This window comes from Pleurodeles waltl, chromosome 2_2 (genome assembly GCF_031143425.1).
Source record: "Pleurodeles waltl isolate 20211129_DDA chromosome 2_2, aPleWal1.hap1.20221129, whole genome shotgun sequence".
NCBI lineage: Eukaryota > Metazoa > Chordata > Amphibia > Caudata > Salamandridae > Pleurodeles > Pleurodeles waltl.
This window is the reverse complement of record NC_090439.1, coordinates 664,553,076-664,572,077: the sequence shown is the minus strand read 5'-3', so window position 1 is coordinate 664,572,077 and position 19,002 is coordinate 664,553,076. Positions and strand designations below refer to the sequence as shown.

At 42.0% G+C, this 19,002-nt stretch overlaps 1 protein-coding gene across 2 annotated transcripts in view; it reads left to right on the top strand.

Annotated features, from left to right (window-relative positions):
• The window catches only part of NSMAF (neutral sphingomyelinase activation associated factor), a 665,048-nt gene that overhangs the window by 113,313 nt on the left and 532,733 nt on the right, over positions 1–19,002 (top strand). For both annotated transcript variants that reach the window (XM_069220229.1, XM_069220228.1), the window contains exons 6-7: positions 4,972–5,022; positions 16,000–16,071. In XM_069220229.1, coding sequence (XP_069076330.1) covers positions 4,972–5,022; positions 16,000–16,071 — 123 coding nt within the window. The remainder of the gene's footprint in view (positions 1–4,971; positions 5,023–15,999; positions 16,072–19,002) is intronic.

Sequence of the window (19,002 nt, the reverse complement as noted above, 5' to 3'; positions counted from 1 at the left end):
ATATGAAAAGACAATATTACTGAAAAATTGATTTATTTTCTTTGCTTTGTACGCCAGGTGGTTGCTGGCTAAGTTACAATTGTAGATTCTCAAGTATAAGCACATTTCTGAATATGATGCATGCTGTAGGATTAAATGTCCTTAAAGGTTTTGGACTACTATTAATGGTCATTGTATGGATTCTGTTGTAACATATGGATCTGAATTACAGACCTAACAACACCATCAGTAGGATCAGTTGATAATATTTTATGTTGCTTGCTGTCGCTTGTCACAGTAGTGAAGAAAATAAATGGTCAAAAACCTGCTCCCACTTTTTAGATCCAAGGGAAAATTGTTGTCACTGGAATTAGAACTTAGCAGTGGGTAGGGGTATTGAGCTGTAAGGGTAATTTTAGGGTTTATGGGTGGGTTGGGTATACGGTGGTAAGAGTAATTTTAAGGTATGTGGTGGATAGTGGTATAGGGAGTTTTTTTTTTTTTTATAGGGTTTAGGGGTGGGTAGGGGTATAAGGTGGTAAGGGTAATTTTAGGGGTATATAAAGGTAAAGTGTGTTAAGAGTAAAAATTTCAAGTTTGGCGAAGTTTCCCCCAATAAAGAAAAAAATAAATTAAAAAAGAAAAGGCATCTGTGTTGTAAAGGCATTCATGGTAAATGGATGCGTGCTAAAGTCATACATCCGTGTTGGAACACAGAATATGTATATTTCAAACAATGTTCTATTCTTGTAATTTCCCTGGTCAGTCAACTCAAACGATTCTAATATGTATGATTTTCTTCTCTCTAACCTACTTTTCTATGGAGGACTCTACACTTGTTTAACATCATAGCTTTTGTTACCCCATACAAGGACTTTATCTGCTGTGAATTTTGTGACACCTAAAGTTTGGGAATATTTAAATGTGGTTGCCCTCCTCTCCATTTCCTTTCTCTGAAATGTACATCTCAACATCTGTTTCTCTTTTGTAAGTTTTTAAAATTATATTAATTCTTCTCCTTCTTTCATCTGTCTCTTTGACCTTCTTTTCCTATGTTGCTTGTCACTGATCCTCATCCCTGTATTCAAGTTTACATTAACAGAAAATATTTTTCCTAAAACCTTAATTTCAGTCTTTGGGATCATATTTGACCTGTCCAAGATGTGCATGATAACTGTCCTCGGAAGGTTCTCTAATTTTGTAACTTAACTGTCAAAGCTCTGGCGAAAATAAATTCAGAATGTTGACCAGTTCTGACCTCACAGTGTCAAGGTGATGTTGCCTATACGAACCAAGCCACCTTTCCCAGGCTAGTGTATACCATTTGACCATATTCTTCACTCAGGCTTTCCAGGCGAACTCTACAGCCTGTGCTAATGGTCCTTGGAGTTTCCAGCATCCTTGGTAATCACCCATTCTATCAACCACAAGCTGTCTTCCATTGCCAGGTGGTGGGGAAGACTCTGTGGACTCTGCAGAATGTGAGAAGAGTGGCAGAGACAAGTCAGAGAATCCCAAGAAAATTCAAGAAGGACCGGATACCAGACTTGAGACTTCCAGATCGGGGTGACAATCACCTCTTTGACCCTCTGTCTCCTGACTCGGGTGGTGTCTGTTGTGATCATTGGGAATGGACATTCCTTGTCCTGGCTCCCATCCTGTAGGAATACATGAGTTGCTGATGCTCAAGATCCAGGCACCAACTGAAATAGTGGCTGAACAGATGGCCAAGGCAACCAAGTCTGGTCCAGTCTGTGGAAAGATGCTGAGTCCAACTTCTAGATACCTGAATGCTCTAGGTGTCTGGTGTACTAGTTAGCTTATGTGTTCTACATTTCAGGAAGGTATTCTGCTGTCAATGCCATCCGGTTTGTCGAGATAAAAATGGCAGAAATCATTGACTATCTCCCAGGATTTTTTATTTTTTTGTCCCCCCAAGTGGGTTATGTAGCATACTGCCAAAATGTTGTCCAGCACTTGTCTGTGAAGGATCCTGCCAGAAGTTCCAGCCAGTTGATTTGGAGGCTGAGGTCCTGTTTGGACCAGCTCCCTCCTATATATAAATCCACACATTGTGCTCCCCTGCCTTTTTCCTCTGTCATCTGATTTCTGTCTGGGTATGATCTGAAGATGGCCTGTCTCTTGATGCCTCAAAGGCTAATCACCAATAGATTTCTTCCTTGTCCTCTTCTCAAAGAGGTGCCACTTTGAGTATGTGAGTCCTCTTCTTAAATGGGAGACCTTGAGTCTCTGAACGGCCCTGTAGTGGAGTGGTTATGGGAAGATTGACTGTGTTAAAAGGGACAGCAGTCCCTCAGTTCTGACAATCTGACAAAATAAAGTTCTGGGTTTGAACATTGTTAGCCTCCCACTCCTGATGAATACCAGCTATTTTTTTTTTAAGGAAGGCTGAGTGTAGTTCTCGTTGAGTCTATCATGAATCCCACCAGCACCATCTCCTGCAAGGGGTGCAGTAGGGATTTCTCCCCATTGATGACAAATCCTAAGCCTTCTAGCTTAGAAACCGTATTCGTAAGCTGGGTCACTAGACTTCTCACTCCCAATCCATTACAAGGTTTTGTCCAGGTAGATGATCATTTGAATGCACTGTGCTCTGAGGCCTTCCATTACAGGCTTCAAGACTTTGATGAACCACCATGGTGTTTATGATAGGCAGAAAAGCAGGGTCTTAACTCATAGATGTGTTGCTTCCAGAGGAACTGAAAAAACCTGCGACATGATTAGAAGGTGCGGATCGAACCAACCAGTACCCTTGCTGTGTAATGCCCAAAGGACGTGAATGTCCTCCATTTTGAAGTAGCGCAATACAAACCATTCTTTCAACTGCTTCAGGTTTTTTACAAGAAAAAAATGCTTAGAAATCCTCATGGCTGGAGATAAGACCTGGAGATAGCAATTTATGCTTCGAGATTAGTCACTTTTCTGTCTGTTAATAGCAAGTCTGCTTTCGAAAAGGACAGCAGACATGATCCAGAGGGTTGAATTGGGGAGCCAGTAAATTCTGTGTGAAACCAACTCGCTGCCTGTAACACCAAGCCGTTGCTTGTTTGCAGTCTACTTTTAGGGATGAAATGTGCCAACCTGCCCTCTACCTCTGCATGTGAGGGAAGGATGAGACTTACTGAAATAATGTCCTGTGTTAAACGTCCCTTGTAGGTGCTTCCTGTGCTCTCTTTAATAGCAAGAAGCCTTCAGATCTGCCCTAATCTTGCCGGTGGCTTCTTTTGAGATAATCACTGCAACAGGGAGCATTAGGAGTAACCTGTCATGCGCACCATGCTTCGACCAGCCCAGGGGAAAACCTTGTGAGCAAATACTTTTTTCATGGAAGCCTGGGCATGTCTATTGAGGTGAAAGTGGATGTGAATTTACCCACCTCTTTGATGAAGAAGTCGCCTAAAGGCCCATGAGGGCAACTGCACGTGCCTACAAAGTGGGTAGGTCCCCTAACTTTGGGTCTGTGTTTACCAGGATGGGTCTACACCATTTTGCAGATTTAGTTCAGTTGTACTTCCTTAGGAAGATAATGGCTTATTGAGCTCAACCCAAAAGGATCTTGAGTGGAATGAGAGAGTTTGATTGCTTAGACCCTCCGCTATGTCATGGATCTTGGTGAGTGTCCTTCAAAGTTCAAGAGTTTATCATGACAGAAGTGCCAGGAGCAGTGATGAGTGCCCTTTTTGCGATCTTTAACACACTTGATTTAGAAGGTAGCAAGCCTACAATCAGTTTTGGTGTTAGGGCCATCTTGCCATCCAGAATGGGCTTGAGGCCCTCAGCTCTGAGACAATTATGTACCTCCTTAGCCATTGGTTTGCATAGACAGCCTGTATCATAGGACACCTCTCTGTCTGCCCAGGCCCACTACTTGGACCAGCGGTTGTAAATACCCTTGGTGTGAAACGTTTTTGAAGGAGAGGGAGTAGTGGTAGGCTCAGCCTCATCAGAATGGCACTGTATTTTTGTGTCTGCCATGAGGCACCAAAATATAGGGGAATCCAATACTTCCTCTGAATCTCTGGGGGAATTCTCAGTAGGGTTGCAAAGTGGGCAATAGATCCTTTTCTTGATAGGTTTCTATCATGGGATGTACCAAGAACAGTATGGGTCCACATGGGCTACCACTCTATAGGGGTGGCCTTTGTGATATGGGGTTCCCTAGTCAAGAAGGCTCTTTTCAGTCTGTTAAAGGGATCCCTGCAAGGGAGGCTGTTCTTTGAGTGCTTGTGAGTCACCATCTTTGAGAGTGCAGCCAGCGAGGCGCTAGTGCATATGATATGGCTTTTTAAACGGAAGTGTCTACCATTTCTACTTTGGCCATAGAACCTGAGGGCCTTTAACAAGGGAGAGGGCCTTTAATAGCTGGTAGAGCCCACTATGGCGGGGTCTAAGGCTATTAGAACATTCTGCCGTTAGTGGGCAGAATGTTCTCCTACATAAAACAAAGGCTTCACGGAACTAGAGGGGATTAAAATCCCCTCATGCTCCGTGAGGCTTTGTTCACAGCTGCTGCTGTGAACAAAGAAGATTGGAATGTTGGTGCTGCGGGCTTTTACCGGCCAGTAAAAGCCCAGAGACTCCATTGTTTTCATTGGAGCTGCCAACATTCCAATGTTCTAATAGCCGGTAGAGCCCGCTACGGTGGGTTCTAAGGCTGTAGTAGAAGTATGATATTCTTCAGAATACTGAGCCAAGACCTCTACCTGTCAGAAAGACCCCCTCCTGCGGTTTGTGTACTTGAATACGGCACCCACATGGGCAACAAGGGCCTTTTTGATCCATTCATTATATATGAGCGCTTTCTTTCATAATGTATTAAAATAACTCATTAATTATGATAAAAGCATGTTTACACAGCTCATAAGCTTTTCTAAGTTATTCAGATCGTAGTTGTCAAACCATAATCATTGTTTTGTATGTCTTTTATCACAGAATTTCCTTTCACTTACTTCTTTGGTTTCCCAATGTTAGGTGTGCCTCATCAAAGAAAAAAACATTGTTACACCCTATAAAGTTTTAAGAGTAAGTGTTTTTTCACTTTCTTTATAGATCAAATGATGTCTTATTTACAGTTCTCCCAGTCGGGTTATTTATTGAAAGCGAATGTTACTCCTTAAAAACTGGGGCATACATGTCAGTTTCTTGCTTCAATACATATTTATACTTGAGCGTTTTTGATGCATCTGATAATTTTATTGTTTGATTCATTTTGCTCCAAAAATTTGATTTGTGGGGTCAGTTGAAGAAATTAGCTTTATTCTCACCTGTCAAAAGTACTTATGTTTCTCTTTTTGCATTGAATTCATGGTGATAGAATGAGATTAGGTAAGTAGAAGCAGTATTTATTAGTGGAAAGAATGGGCTTCAGATTTGATGAGTGCATTGTAAATATTTGTCAGAATCAGCAAGGGTTAAGAGGTGGCTGTGAGAGCAACAAATGGAGAAGCTCCACAACACCACCACTCTCTCAGGACAGTGCCCTATCTTCTAATGGTAGAATAACCCAGAAGCTCAACTCACCTTTAATGAACTATGCACATGCCTCTGCATAACAGTCAAAATATGTGAGGTAACCGGGACTGGAAGAGCAATGAAGAATAATTTTCTGCAGTGAAGGCTGAAATAACGTAGGACTACTGGCCCATTACATGTGGAACCTTAATGATTCCCATAGAAATGGGGAAGTAGTAGGGCAATCTGCAATTCCAATCCTAATTGTTCTGATAATTCTGCATTTTCTCCCAGTATTTCACCCTGAGACTCCGCCTTCTTTTATTCACCTAGTCAATTTTGTTAAGTATGAAGCAAGCACTGTCTTTTCTCTTTTTCTCCTGAACCGCTCACGCACCACCATATCCCTACCTTCCTCCAGAGTTCTTTTTCAACTGCATAACTAGGGTTGAAAGATGTTCTACTGTCAGATTGGTCTGCCTATCAGCTACTTCACAATAGCCTATAATTCTGTGTTCTTTACTGATCACTGCCATCTTCTTTCTACTATGTATCCTTCAGTTTGAGTCTGGGTTCCTGGAGTGATCGGCTGCTTCATGATGGGCATTTGTTCTCCATCTCTTCTCTGTGTCTATGCTAAATTTATGGCCTCAGTTACATCAGTTACATTACACAAGGTGCATAAAGTTAGCAAATAATTTAAAAGTGTTTTGTCGCTATTTGAGTGGTCCTCATTATAGATTTTCGAAGCACTAACCATAATTTCTATGGGAATAAGATCCTCTTATTTTTATAATAATTTGTAAAGGAAATACGTTGGGTATTACAGTTTTGAATGCATCAAGATGGCGTCAGGCGTGCCCCACTTTTGTAATAAAGATAGAATGTAAGCAATCTAGTTGTTCATTAGAATGTTGTGGTGCGGCAGAGGTCAGGGGCACGGACTCAGATAATTGAGGGAAGGAAGGAAGGTTCAGACGCAACAAGTTGTCCAAGCTGGGCAGGCGAGAGGTGCAGTGGCAGTACAACGAGCCATGGAGGGAAGGAAAAAGGGGCGTGGCGGGGCAACAAACAAACCATGCAGGAAAGACAAGAGAGGCTGTGGCAATATAACAGACCATTGAGAGCAGAATAAGGAGGCAGTGACTGTACAACCAGACATGCCATCAGACCTGATTCAGGCAAGAGACTGTCAATGTTTTTAAGCCTAAAAGGGCTTTATTTCAGCTGCCTTGTGACTAAAACTCCTCTTTGTCATTGTAAGTCAGTGTGGAAAAACAATTCTGCTGTTTTTTTTGTTTTTTTTAATATCTATCTCTTTCCAAGTTCGATATGTTGGCAAGTATGGTTCATTGGATCACAGAGGGCAGGAGGAATGGGGGCATCTAACTTACCATACAGGGCAAGCATCAAGGGTTGCAGCAGCACAGTACACCACACAGGGCAAGCGGGATAACGGTGCAGCACAACAGACCATTGAATGCAATCTGGAGGGGACCAGGTCCATGTGCATGGACAACAGTGATAGCGCGCCTGGTCCTTAGTAAGTAAACTTACAAGGGGACGCGTATAGGTCGATTAATCTTTTGGATCACATGGAGTATCCTAGCTAAGCGGTAGACCAATGAACCATCAATATTACTATAATCAATATTAAACATTAGTTAAATGCCTATTTAATAAGAAATACCATAACTCTCAAGAAAGGTTAATTGTTTTTATTTCCTATTCGTTACAATTCTAATCAAAACCTTTATTCGACTTTATTGTTAATCAATCTTTATTAATCATCACAATACAAATGTTCACCAAAGAAAAATCTTGAGTGATCAAAGCACAACATAAGTCAGCAAATCTTTAACAATTTTTGGAATAATTCAGCAATGCAATTTAGTCAGTCAGTTGTCACCGTTAAAGTCACCCTTGTCCGCCTACCTAACACATATTAACATCAACATGTGGGACTTCATGCGAAAACAATTTAGACAAAAACATTAATTTGGAAAAAATCTATCTAAAGAAGAAAAATATTTAAACAGCGCAGTAGGTACCTAGAAGAAAAAGCACGCATTAGTCAGTCACATAGCTACCTATCCAAGAGAGATCAGCAACGAGTCAGTCTTCGTCTCCAGGTCATCAGTCATCAGCAAAAAGTCAGGCTCACAGAGAGTAAGCCCAATTATCAGCACATCGGACAGCGTCTCCTGACGTCATCAACTCTTGCCTCTCCACTCTAAATTTCCTTCCCTTGTCATGACTTTTTATTAGGGTCTCTTAGTCCATCCCACTAATTGCTAATTGGTCAAACTTATCAGAAGTTATGATTCTAACCTATAGTTTTTGTTTACCACATATACACGTCTATTCAGGCTAAAAGTTCCATTTGTTTGATTGGTTCTTCTGTCGATGAGAACATCATCCGGCTCTTCAGGTAACAAAATTGTTGCTCGCAATCTTTCAGTTAGTGCTTCCATTGTTGAAGTCCTGGGAAAGTGCGTTTAGCCTATACTACACATAATTGTATCAATTTGTCCTCATCATCTCCTGTACACTGGTACATTTGCAGAATTATCTGGCAGAGCTCTCTCTGAACTCTGTACAGTAAAAGGTCCTTTTCTCCAGTTCCAGTCCTCGGCAGCTCATCGCGTCTCCACGTTAAAGCAAGCAAGGCCTAGCGAAGACCAGGCCTCTAGTTTGGCTAAGTTAAGAACACGAATTAACATAAAACATAGGTCATGCATTCAAATATGACATAATAGTACATCTTTAATATATATAGTTATTTAGCATCTTGTTAATACACATGGTGACCACTCCCCGTGGGCACATTTTACCCATACACGTTATTTTCAAATATTAGTTTCTTTATTAATATTTCTCATTAGTATTCATACACAAATCATTAGAAATTTCTCATTTTAACATATCTGCTCCAACAACAGTGAAGAGAAGGAAAAGAGACAAGAGCAGCAAGCTGGCCATACTGAACAGATAGGAAGGACAGTTACAGCATAACATACCATGAAGGGCAAGAGGGAGGGGCAGTGGAATACATCTGACCACGCAGGGCAGATGGGAGGGGGCTGGCCAATGGACTCTGACAACAGAGGGTAAAGAGCAGGTGGATGGGAGAGCAAGCTAACTGTTCAGAGCTGACAGGAAGGGCAGTGTCAGAGCAACAGCCAGCAAAGGCATGGACTTGGACAATGGATGACATGGAGGGATGGGGGCAGGAGCAGCAAGCTTGGGTGGGGCAGCACAATGCCAGGCCAGGCCAGGCCTTGCGTCTAACCACCCACCGCACACACACAGACGCACATTGCGATGGGCATGTCAACGTTAAAGGAAAAAAAAGAGAAATTCACTGAAAAAAATACAGGTTTCATGGACGTTACAGTTAGGAAATAGAATAAAAAAACCTTAGAAATTCACTAAAAAAAAAGACAGGTTACAGGGACGTTGTAGTTAGGTTCAGATTTTGCACGCGCAAAACCATAGAAATTCTTGTAACACAGGTACTCCGATGAGAGTAAATGCTCAGACACTTCTGTAGCAATATGCTGCCAGCACCGCCAGAATTAGTCGTCCTGGTGATCGTGGCGGTCCTAATCCAAGCAAGCAGACAGCACTGCCTTGGGGATTACAACGTGGTTCTCTGCCAGCGATTTCATGGTGGCCATAAAAAGGATGGTGGAGAATGAGTGCAGGGGCTCCCCTGGCCAGCGCCATCGCAATGTTCACTGCCTTCAGGCAGTGAACATTGCGAGGGTGCTCATGCACCCTGCATCCTACAGCATTGCCGCCGGCTCGACTATGAGCCAGTGACAATGCTGTAGGGCAGTGGTTCCCAAACCTTTTCGCCCCGCGGCTCCCTTCACCTATATTGGCCATTGTCCGCGGCTCCCCATCATGTTACTTTTTTTTTTTTCTGGTGGGCGATGTAGCCCAGCCTCAGGAGTACTTCAATTTTTCTCCCTGCAAATAATTGGGATGAAGGTATTATCATATTGGTATCAATATAAAAATACAAGTTGTTTACTTTAAGAATTTTTTAATTCACTTAAGTCAGAAACAATACAATATTAAGGGCCAAAAATATTTCCATGAATTAGCAACCTTTTTTGAGCATATGTAAGATTAACCACAAAATAATTAACAATAAAAAACAGGGAGTCCGAATGTAAACAAAATAGAAAGGCCTATATTTGTTTGGAAAATCCTAGTGAGAGGGATGTGCTTGTTTTTCTTTACAAAGCTCCTCAACTCTGGGTGTTATTTTTGAGATAGCAAGATGCTTTTCTTTTTCAAGGTGAATTTGTGCCCTATATTTTGACTTTATCACTGCAACTGCTGAGAAACCAGCTTCACAAAGGTAGGAAGTAGCAAACAGAATCAAAACACGCAGGGCAATCTTGCTAATCACTGGGTATTCATCTTGAGTTTGGCACCAAAACTCAAGCAGTGACAGAGACTGGAATTGTACTTTCAATGTTGAGTCACTTGAAATGTCAATGAGCTGTTCTGCTTCCTCGTTATTGAAATGCTGAGGTATCGCAGCATTGAAGGGGTCTCTAACCCATTTTATTGGCTCCACTTCATCCTCTGGGAAATATTTCTGAAGGTAAAAATGCAGTTGTGACAAATACTGAACAAAAACTGTCCTCAGTTACTCCTTTAATGCCATCTCATTGTCTTACAGAAACGTGTCCAATGAAGGAAAACATTTATAGTCATCTTTGCTTACACCTCCTTTCCAAAGGATGGCTTTTTTCTTAAACCCTGAAACTTTGTCTGAGAGCTGCAAGATGTTGGTATTATTACCTTGCAAGTACTTGCAATTTCAGTGTGTTCAGTTTTCAAAAAGATCCAAAAGAAAAGCCATTTATATTAGAAAGTCTGCAATAATAAATTTGTCGGCAAAACAACGTTCATCATCGTGTAGATATGAGTATATTTCATTCCTAAGCTCATACACTCTAAGCAGGGAGTTACCGAGAGACAGCCATCGAGAACTGCTGTAGAACAAGAGGCATGAGTGTTCGGCGCCCATGTCTTCACACAGCTTAGCCAAAAATCTTGCTTTCATTGGTCTTGTTTTAATAAAATATATCACTTTGGTTTCTATTTTCAGAATATTATGCAGTTCCTCACTGAGGCTTCCTTCTGCTGGTGCTTCTCTGTGTACTATACAGTGTGTCCTAACAGCATTAGGTGCTTTAGACCGTATGCAAGCTTGAAGTCCTTGGTAGCATCCTACCATTGAACGACCCCGGTCTGTACAAACTCCAACACATCTCTCCCAGTCAATCTGATTCTGTACCATAAAATCATCCACAACCGCAAACAAGTCTTGACCGGAAGTTCCACCTTTCATTTCCTTACAGAACAACAAATCCTCAACTATTTTTTAGTTAACAAACCAGACATAGCAGATAAGATGGGTGTCTTTTTGGTTGTCTGTTGCCTTGTCCAATTGGAGTGCAATGTCTTTGCCTTTTAAGTTACAGATGAGCTGATCGTTAATTTAATCAGCCATATCATTTATCCTCCGGCTGATAATATTATTAGAAAGAGGCACTTTGAGTAGCTGTTTACCAGCATGATGGTTACCATATCAACAGCAGCAGGCAAAATCAACTCTTCTGCAATTGTGTGTGTTTTTTTACACTGTGCAACACGATAGGCCACTTTATAAGAAGACAAGATGGAGTTACTATTAACTTTGGCATGTTTTGAGAAAGTGGTCTTTTGTAATTTGGCTTCTGTTAGTTTTCTTTGGAAAAATTCCCTTGGCTTTCTAACCACATTTGGGTGAAGACTTTTCAAGATGACGCTTTAGTTTACTTGGAAGCCTGGATACTAAAGCCAAAACTTTTAAACAGATTACACATTGAGGACGCTCCTCATTATTAACTTGTACACATGTGAAACCATAATCTAGATACCTGTCACCATACTTTCTGTACTTGGTTTTTCGCTTCCCGTCCTCTTTTTTTCTCTGAAGAACCTGAGACTTCACTTTGCTCAGACGAACTTGAACTCTGTATTAAAAATCTCTTCATTGTCGATCATAAAGATGCCTGCAAAAGACACATATGGGAAATACTGAGGAAGAGAAAAACGAAATAGTGTCACAATGGAAGAAAACAGAAGGCTGCAAGAGTGAGCTGAAGGGGAAGGAAGTGGTTTTAAAATCATTGAAGAGGCCTGAGATGGCTTCAGTATTCAGTAACATTCCGTTTTCCCACACTTAATTGCAGCAGCCACATCTTTAAGGGGAGGGCTTTGGGCACCAGCAAGAGGTAAATTCCAGACTGGCCTATCCCACTACGCCTCAGATTTCCGGAGTTTGTAAGTCTGGCTGATGGAAGGTTCATTGCTCTTGTGGGATCATAGCTACAGCAACATCCAGACAGTGGTGCTGCAGTATGTGCAACTTTGCTACTATTTCTGGGCAACCTGGCTTCTCTTTCTTCGTTCACACCAACCCCCCATTAATGAGTGCGATAAAAAGCGCCTGCCCTTCCGGGACACTCGTGAAACGGTCTTAGAGTCATTGAGCGATACTACTTCAAAGGGCATGCTCTGTGTTACCGAATAGAAATGCTGCTAGCCTGATTACACTGTGTTAAATATTTCTGGACTGACTAAAGTAGGATGTGCATGTAACATTTCAGGTAGTGTGCTGCACAACACTCAAATGTACAGGCGAGGCGTTTTTATTAAACTGATGTTTACACATTCCCAGAACACCTGTTGCCTTGTTAAAGTTTTGAACTGGGCGTGTTGTTGACATTTTATGTATTGAATTAATAGAAAATTGGTGCAATCTTTAAATGTAGTGTTGGTGTTATATAATGGAGTTAATTGTATTAACAAATGAGCATTTATACCAGAAAAACGTTGTTTCTGAAGTTTAAATAAACATGCGGCTACAAGAAAATAAATAAAATGTTGCAAGAGACCAAGGGCCAGATGTAGCAAAATCCAAATTTGCGACTCTCAAATTGCGAGTCTGACCGACTCGCAATTTGAGAGTTGCAAACCTGGATGCTGGATGGTGTCCCTGACACCATCTGCGAATCTGAAGGGGGTCGCAAAGACACACCTCATTAATATTAATGAGGTGGGTCGCAGTTTGCGACCCCCTTCCGATTCACAGCACTCACAGGGATGGTGGCCTGCTGGAGACAGCAGACCACCATGTCTGTGACTTCTTTTTAATAAAGCAGTTTTCTTTTGTATTGCAGCCCGTTTTCCTTAAAGGAAAACGAGTTGCAACACAAACAAAAAAATGAAACGTTTGTGTTACATTTTTTCATAGCAGGCACCTGCTCTGAAAAAATGTTTTCAGGGCCATTCACAAAGGGGAAGGCGTCCCATGGGGACCCCTTCCCTTTTGCGAATGGGTCAGCAACCATTTGAAATGGGTGCTAACTGCAAATTGCTTTGCGACCGCGTTTGCGGTCACAAAGCAATTCTACATCGTGATGCGAATCGCAAATAGGAAGGGGAACACCCCTTCCTATTTGCGAGTCACATTCTCATTTTGCGAGTCGGTAACCAGGTGAATGAGCATGGCGATGTGCTGTTAGCGCCATGCAAAAAGCATCGTACATCTGGCCCCAAGAGCCATATAGTAAAGTGGGCACAAAAAGCGCTAATTTGATACAGGTCTCTACTACATTTGTAGGCTGACTAGTTTGTAAACAGTTGAAGAGCTCAAGCAGCATTATTTTACCATCTGAGATGGTGAAAAGAAGTTGCTTTTCACGGGAAATTTCAAGGTGGATAATGATTGTGGCTGGAAATGTAGCATTATTTATTGATAAGTTAAAAGTTAAAATAAACAACAAAACACAATGTAATACCCAAAGCACTATAACACCACCATTAAAATATGACACAGCGTTTCACAACAAACTACATACTAAAAAAAAAAAGAGAAAAATGTGCGACAACCGCAGTACAACATAACAAAATCACTTTGCTGTAGGCATGGCATTAGGCCTAATGAAGGGCGTGCGTGCGCACAGTCACAGTCGTGATTAATCGATCCGATATTTACAAAGCAGCAAGAGCAGTTAGGCCGGGAACAGAAGCCCTAGATTAGAAATTCCAAAACCATAATAATTACCTATAGCAACCATGTAACATAATATACCAAAAAAGGGGAACAAATAGCAACAGTAAGCTCATCGTGGTTCGTCATGGTGTTGAAACAACAAGATAATTGCGTCCCTTAAATGCTATATACTGACATCAAGCTCAAGTGGGCAAATAAAAGAACATACATTGTATGTCCACTACACCACGTATTGACCTAAATGAAAAGACGGATATAAAACCAGTTCTCCTGAACACAATGGAAGAAAACGGAAGGCTATCAAACGGTAAATAATAAACATCCATATAGATGTACTGCCATCTCCTCATCAGAATTCAAACCCACAGGTACAAGGGTCTTGAAATCCAGGATATACCTGGATATCTAGTTTTTCTAATTCGTTCTCTTTGTCACCCTCCCTACAGCTAGGGTAACACACTGTCAGTCACTACTGAATGGAGTAAACTGCTGTTGCCAACATGAAGCTCTGCAAAGTGTCTGGCCACAGGGAACTACTGCACATCATGATTTGTTTTATCTCTCTCATGTGTTCTAGCACTTGTTTTTTCTCTTTGTGAATGGTGCTACCCACATAGAGACGATTACAGGGTCACATTAAGCAATACATGCAGTATTCCGTGTTACCACAACACGAGGTGGATTTCCTAATGGTGATCTCCCTCATAATATTCGCTATTAGATGTGTCTTGGCTGTTGCTACATACTTTACATTTCTTACAACAAATGAAGACTGTTTTTTGCTTGAACTGACAAGGCTGCATTTCCACAATCAGGTTTTTACTTAGATTGTCTTTCAGTGAGTGGCACCTTCTGAATGTAATGTGTGTGGTGTATCAGTAATGTATCTGCACAAGATCTCATCTGTGCATAATTAATGCCAACATTTTGTAGGACTTTTCCTGATTATATGAGCTTGATTAGAGTAAGTAGTGATAAAACTGATTGGCGAGAAGTCACCATTATCTGATTTTACTGTTGGATAAAGTAGATTTAATCTGGTGACTTCCTCAACTTTCTTAACAGCTTTGTAACAATCTTGTGGGGATATCCTCTCTCCCTAAATCTGGCTTCCATCATTATTCTCTCCTTCTCAAACGCAGCTGAAGAACTGCAGTTCCTTTTAGCGCTGAGAAGTTCTCCATAGGGAATACTGAACACAAAAGTTTGGGGATGGGCACTGGATGCAAAAATGGAGTCTTGTTTCCAACTTACCCTCAACTGCCACAACCTCTACATCAAGAAACTGCACAGTATATTTATTGATGTACACTGTAAACTGTAGATTACTATCATTTTGGTAGAGGGTTTGGATAAAGCACCTGGCAATGTCCTCCTGACCTTTCCAAAGTGTAAAAACATCATCAATAATCCTCACCCACAATATTATGTGCTGGGTAAATTCTACAAGACTTCTCAACACCTGCTCCTCCCACCAGCCAACAGCCAAATTGGCTTAGCTGGGGGTGAAGCAGGTGCCCATTGCTATTCCCTGCAGCTGCTTGTATACCTTGTTGTCAAAGATAAAATAATTATTGGTGAGGTGCAGGTGAATCACCTCTGACTGCATCAGATAAGAGAGAGATCTTGCCCTCAAGAAGTGCCTGCAAGCCCTTAAGCCCACCTCATGATGGATACTGATGTAGAGGCTCATGATGTCTAAAGTTAACATAATGTAATCATGTTCTCAATGAATTCCTTCAATAGTGGTAAGAAAGTGGGTTGTGTCCTTCAAGAAGGCAGGTAGAGGGGACACAAAAAGTCATAAGTAGTGGTCCACACATCTAGATGTAGTATCAAAAGGTGACCCAATTGAAGGTACAGTGGGCCTCCTTGGAGGGTTCTCAGCATCTTTGTGTAATGTAGGAAGCCTATAAAGAATAGGGAAATTGAAGTTGTCACACTTAAGAAAAAGATACTCCTCCCATTCCAGCAACCCCCTATCATACTACTTTCTGTATAGGTACGTTCTGCCTCCCTGAACTTCACCTTACTTGAAAATAGATACATTTTCATCAGCCAGTTGTTTTCTCCCTTCCTGCAGGTACATCTCTTTGGATAATAGGACCACATTACCACCTTTGTCTGACTGATGTATAACCACGGCTCTCAATAGCTCTGAATTGATCATAAGTTACATTTTTCTTACTGTGATAATGTTTGTCCCTGATATTCTTTAAATCCTTATATACACCTTTCTGAAAAACATTGATCACTTTACAGACCATTAAATATGATATATATGTTTTAATAATAATGAGCTGTGCTTTCATGTATTATAATATTCTCTGGGACTGTTGTAATCTTATGGTGTTTAACATTTTAAATCAAATTTATATTGTAATTTTTGGTCTGGCTAAGCTTGGTGTAGATTCTTTTGAGGAATCTTGATTTGCATTTTTTTTTTGTCTTTTAATTTGTAGGGTAAAAATGGATACATTTTTCAACTGGAGCAGACAGAGAAGGTTGATGATGTTGTGCAAACTGTGCTTCAGGTATAAAGTTGACTCTAATGTATTCCAAAGATTCTGTTGAGATTTGCACAAAAAAAGACCGCGCTGTGGTCATTTATATTTGAAAATACAGTACATATGTATATATTTGAACAATTATATCCTCTTGTGTCGTAGTCAAGGGGATTATCGTGAGGCACTGCTGCAAGGAGCCAAAGTTCTACACTTAATTACCATCCAAAATGTGTTTAAATTCATCTCCATCATACCAATCATATCACAAACAATTGTATTTATTTCTTCATAGCTTTCATGTTTTCAAACCAACTTACTGTGGATGAAATTAAACTTGCATAAGCCTTTAACAGAACCCTTTGTGCATTTCGGGTGCATCACATCCTTCTTCAAGGAGTGCTTTTCAGGTGTCATCCACTTTGTTTTGCAAGTTAACATCCAAATTGGGATATTCTCATTGAGTGTACAGTTGATGACCATTACTTATAGGTGCCCCTAGATCAACTCTGTTTTCTCCAACAACTTAGCATAAATGTCACAAGGTTATAGGATGTCATATCGTTAACATTGTAACCCAGTGCCATGTCAAACCCATGTGTTAGGTCTCAAGTAAATATTTAAAATAATTATATAGAGAGGGTCAGTTGTTGAGCCCTCTTTAGCTATTGCTTTTTTTAGGTCAGCTCCCCTTCAACGATTGCTTATTAAGTGTCATTAACATTTTTGAATTAGCCCACACCAAAACCATTAGGATTACAGACTTTTCAATGCGAATGGCATTTTGAAGATTGTTATGTAATGCATTGCAGATTTGTAGAACGCACTATTATCAGGGTGGGTATCCTGGTGCTGAGCAGTTGCGAGTCTAGCCAAACCTAGGACATATTTGGAAACCTAGGTCTTCAGCTTCTTGCAAAATTCAAGAAGTAAGGAGGAGGCTTGTATGTGTAGTGGCAGGTCGTTCCACAGTTCAGGAGCGATGTAGGACAAGGCTAAGCTGCCAGTTCTGGCTTTCTGTGTACGTGGGATGTGTGAAAAGTAGTGCCTTGAAAGTGTGGGTGAGGACTTAAAATTGTGCTCATTTGTGTTTGCGAATTCAATGGAGTTCCTTTAGGTGTGATATTGATCCTGACATAGAAGGTGTTCCCATATTCCAGCTTGCTTGTCACCGGGGACGGTTTTCCGTGTGCTCATTAGGAGCCATTTAAAAATTCTTCCTCAGCATCTTCAGAATATGGATGCATGGGTCAGTGACGCCATGTCGAGTTTTGTAGGAAAGTACCATCTTGCCTAGCATGTTACCCCCATTTTTACTGTATGTATGTTTGTTTTTGCCTATGTGTCCCTGGGATCCTGCTAGTCATAAAGTATGCCCTGTATGTGTCTCCTGTGTGGTGCCTAACTGTATCACTGAGGCTCTACTAACCAGAACCTCCGTGTTTATGCTCTCTCTGCTTTTAAAATTGTCACTGCAGGCTAGAGACTAATTTTACCAAGTCTGATTGGCACACTGGAACACCCTTATAATTCCCTAGTATATGGTACCTAGGTACCCAGGGTATTGGGGTTCCAGGAGATCCCTATAGGCTGCAGCATTTCTTTTGCCACCCATAGGGAGCTCAGACAATTCTTACACAGGACTGCCACTGCAGCCTGAGTGAAATAACGTCCACGTTATTTCACAGCCATTTTACACTGCATTTAAGTAACTTATAAGTCACCTATATGTCTAACCCTCACTTAGTGAAGGATAGGTGCAAAGTTACTTAGTGTGTGGGCACCCTGGCACTAGCCAAGGTGCCCCCACATTGTTCAGGGCAAATTCCCCGGACTTTGTGAGTGCGGGGACACCATTACACACGTACACTACATATAAGTCAATACCTATATGTAGCGTCACAATGGTAACTCCGAACATGGCCATGTAACATGTCTAAGATCATGGAATTGTCACCCGAATACCATTCTGGTATTGGGGGACAATCCATGCATCCCCGGGTCTCCAGCATAGAGCCCGGGTACTGCCAAACTAGCTTTCCGGGGTCTCCTCTGCAGCTACCGCTGCTGCCAACCTCTCAGACAGGTTTCTGCTCCTCTGGGGCCTGAGCAGCCTGGTCCCAGGAAGGCAGAACAAAGGATTTCCTCTGACAGAGGGTGTTACACCCTCTCCCTTTGGAAATAGGTGTGAAGGGCCTGGGAGGAGTAGCCTCTCCTGGCCTCTGGAAATGCTTTGAAGGGCACATATGGTACCCTCCTTGCATAAGCCAGTCTACACCAGTTCAGGGATCCCACCAGCCCTGCTCTGGTGCGAAACTGGACAAAGGAAAGGGGAGTGACCACTCCCCTGACCAGCACCTCCCAGGGGAGGTGCCCAGAGCTCTTCCAGTGTGTCCCAGACCTCTGCCATCTTGGATGCAGAGGTGTAAGGGCACAATGGACAGCTCTGAGTGGCCAGTGCCAGCAGGTGATGTCAGAGACCCCTCCTGATAGGTGCTTACCTTTCTCTGTAGCCAACCCTCCTCTGTGGGCTATTTAGGGTCTCTCCTGTGGGTATCTCACCAGATAACGAATGCAAGAGCTCACCAGAGTTCCTCTGCACTTCCCTCTTCGACTTCTGCCAAGGATCGACCGCTGACTGCTCCAGGACGCCTGCATAACCGCAACAAAGTAGCAAGAAGACTACCAGCAACATTGTAGCGCCTCATCCTCCCGGCTTTCTCAACTGTTTCCTGGTGGTGCATTCTCTGAGGGCTGTCTGCCTTCACCCTGCACTGGAAGCCAAGAAGAAATCTCCCATGGGTCGACTGAATCTTCCCCCTGCCAACGCAGGCACCAAACTTCTGCATCACCAGTCCTCTGGGTCCCCTGGAACACAGGAGCTGGGTCCAAGTTTCTGCCGACAGTCCAGTGGCCCTTCTGTCCAAATGTGGTGGAGGTAAGTCCTTGCCTCCCCACGCT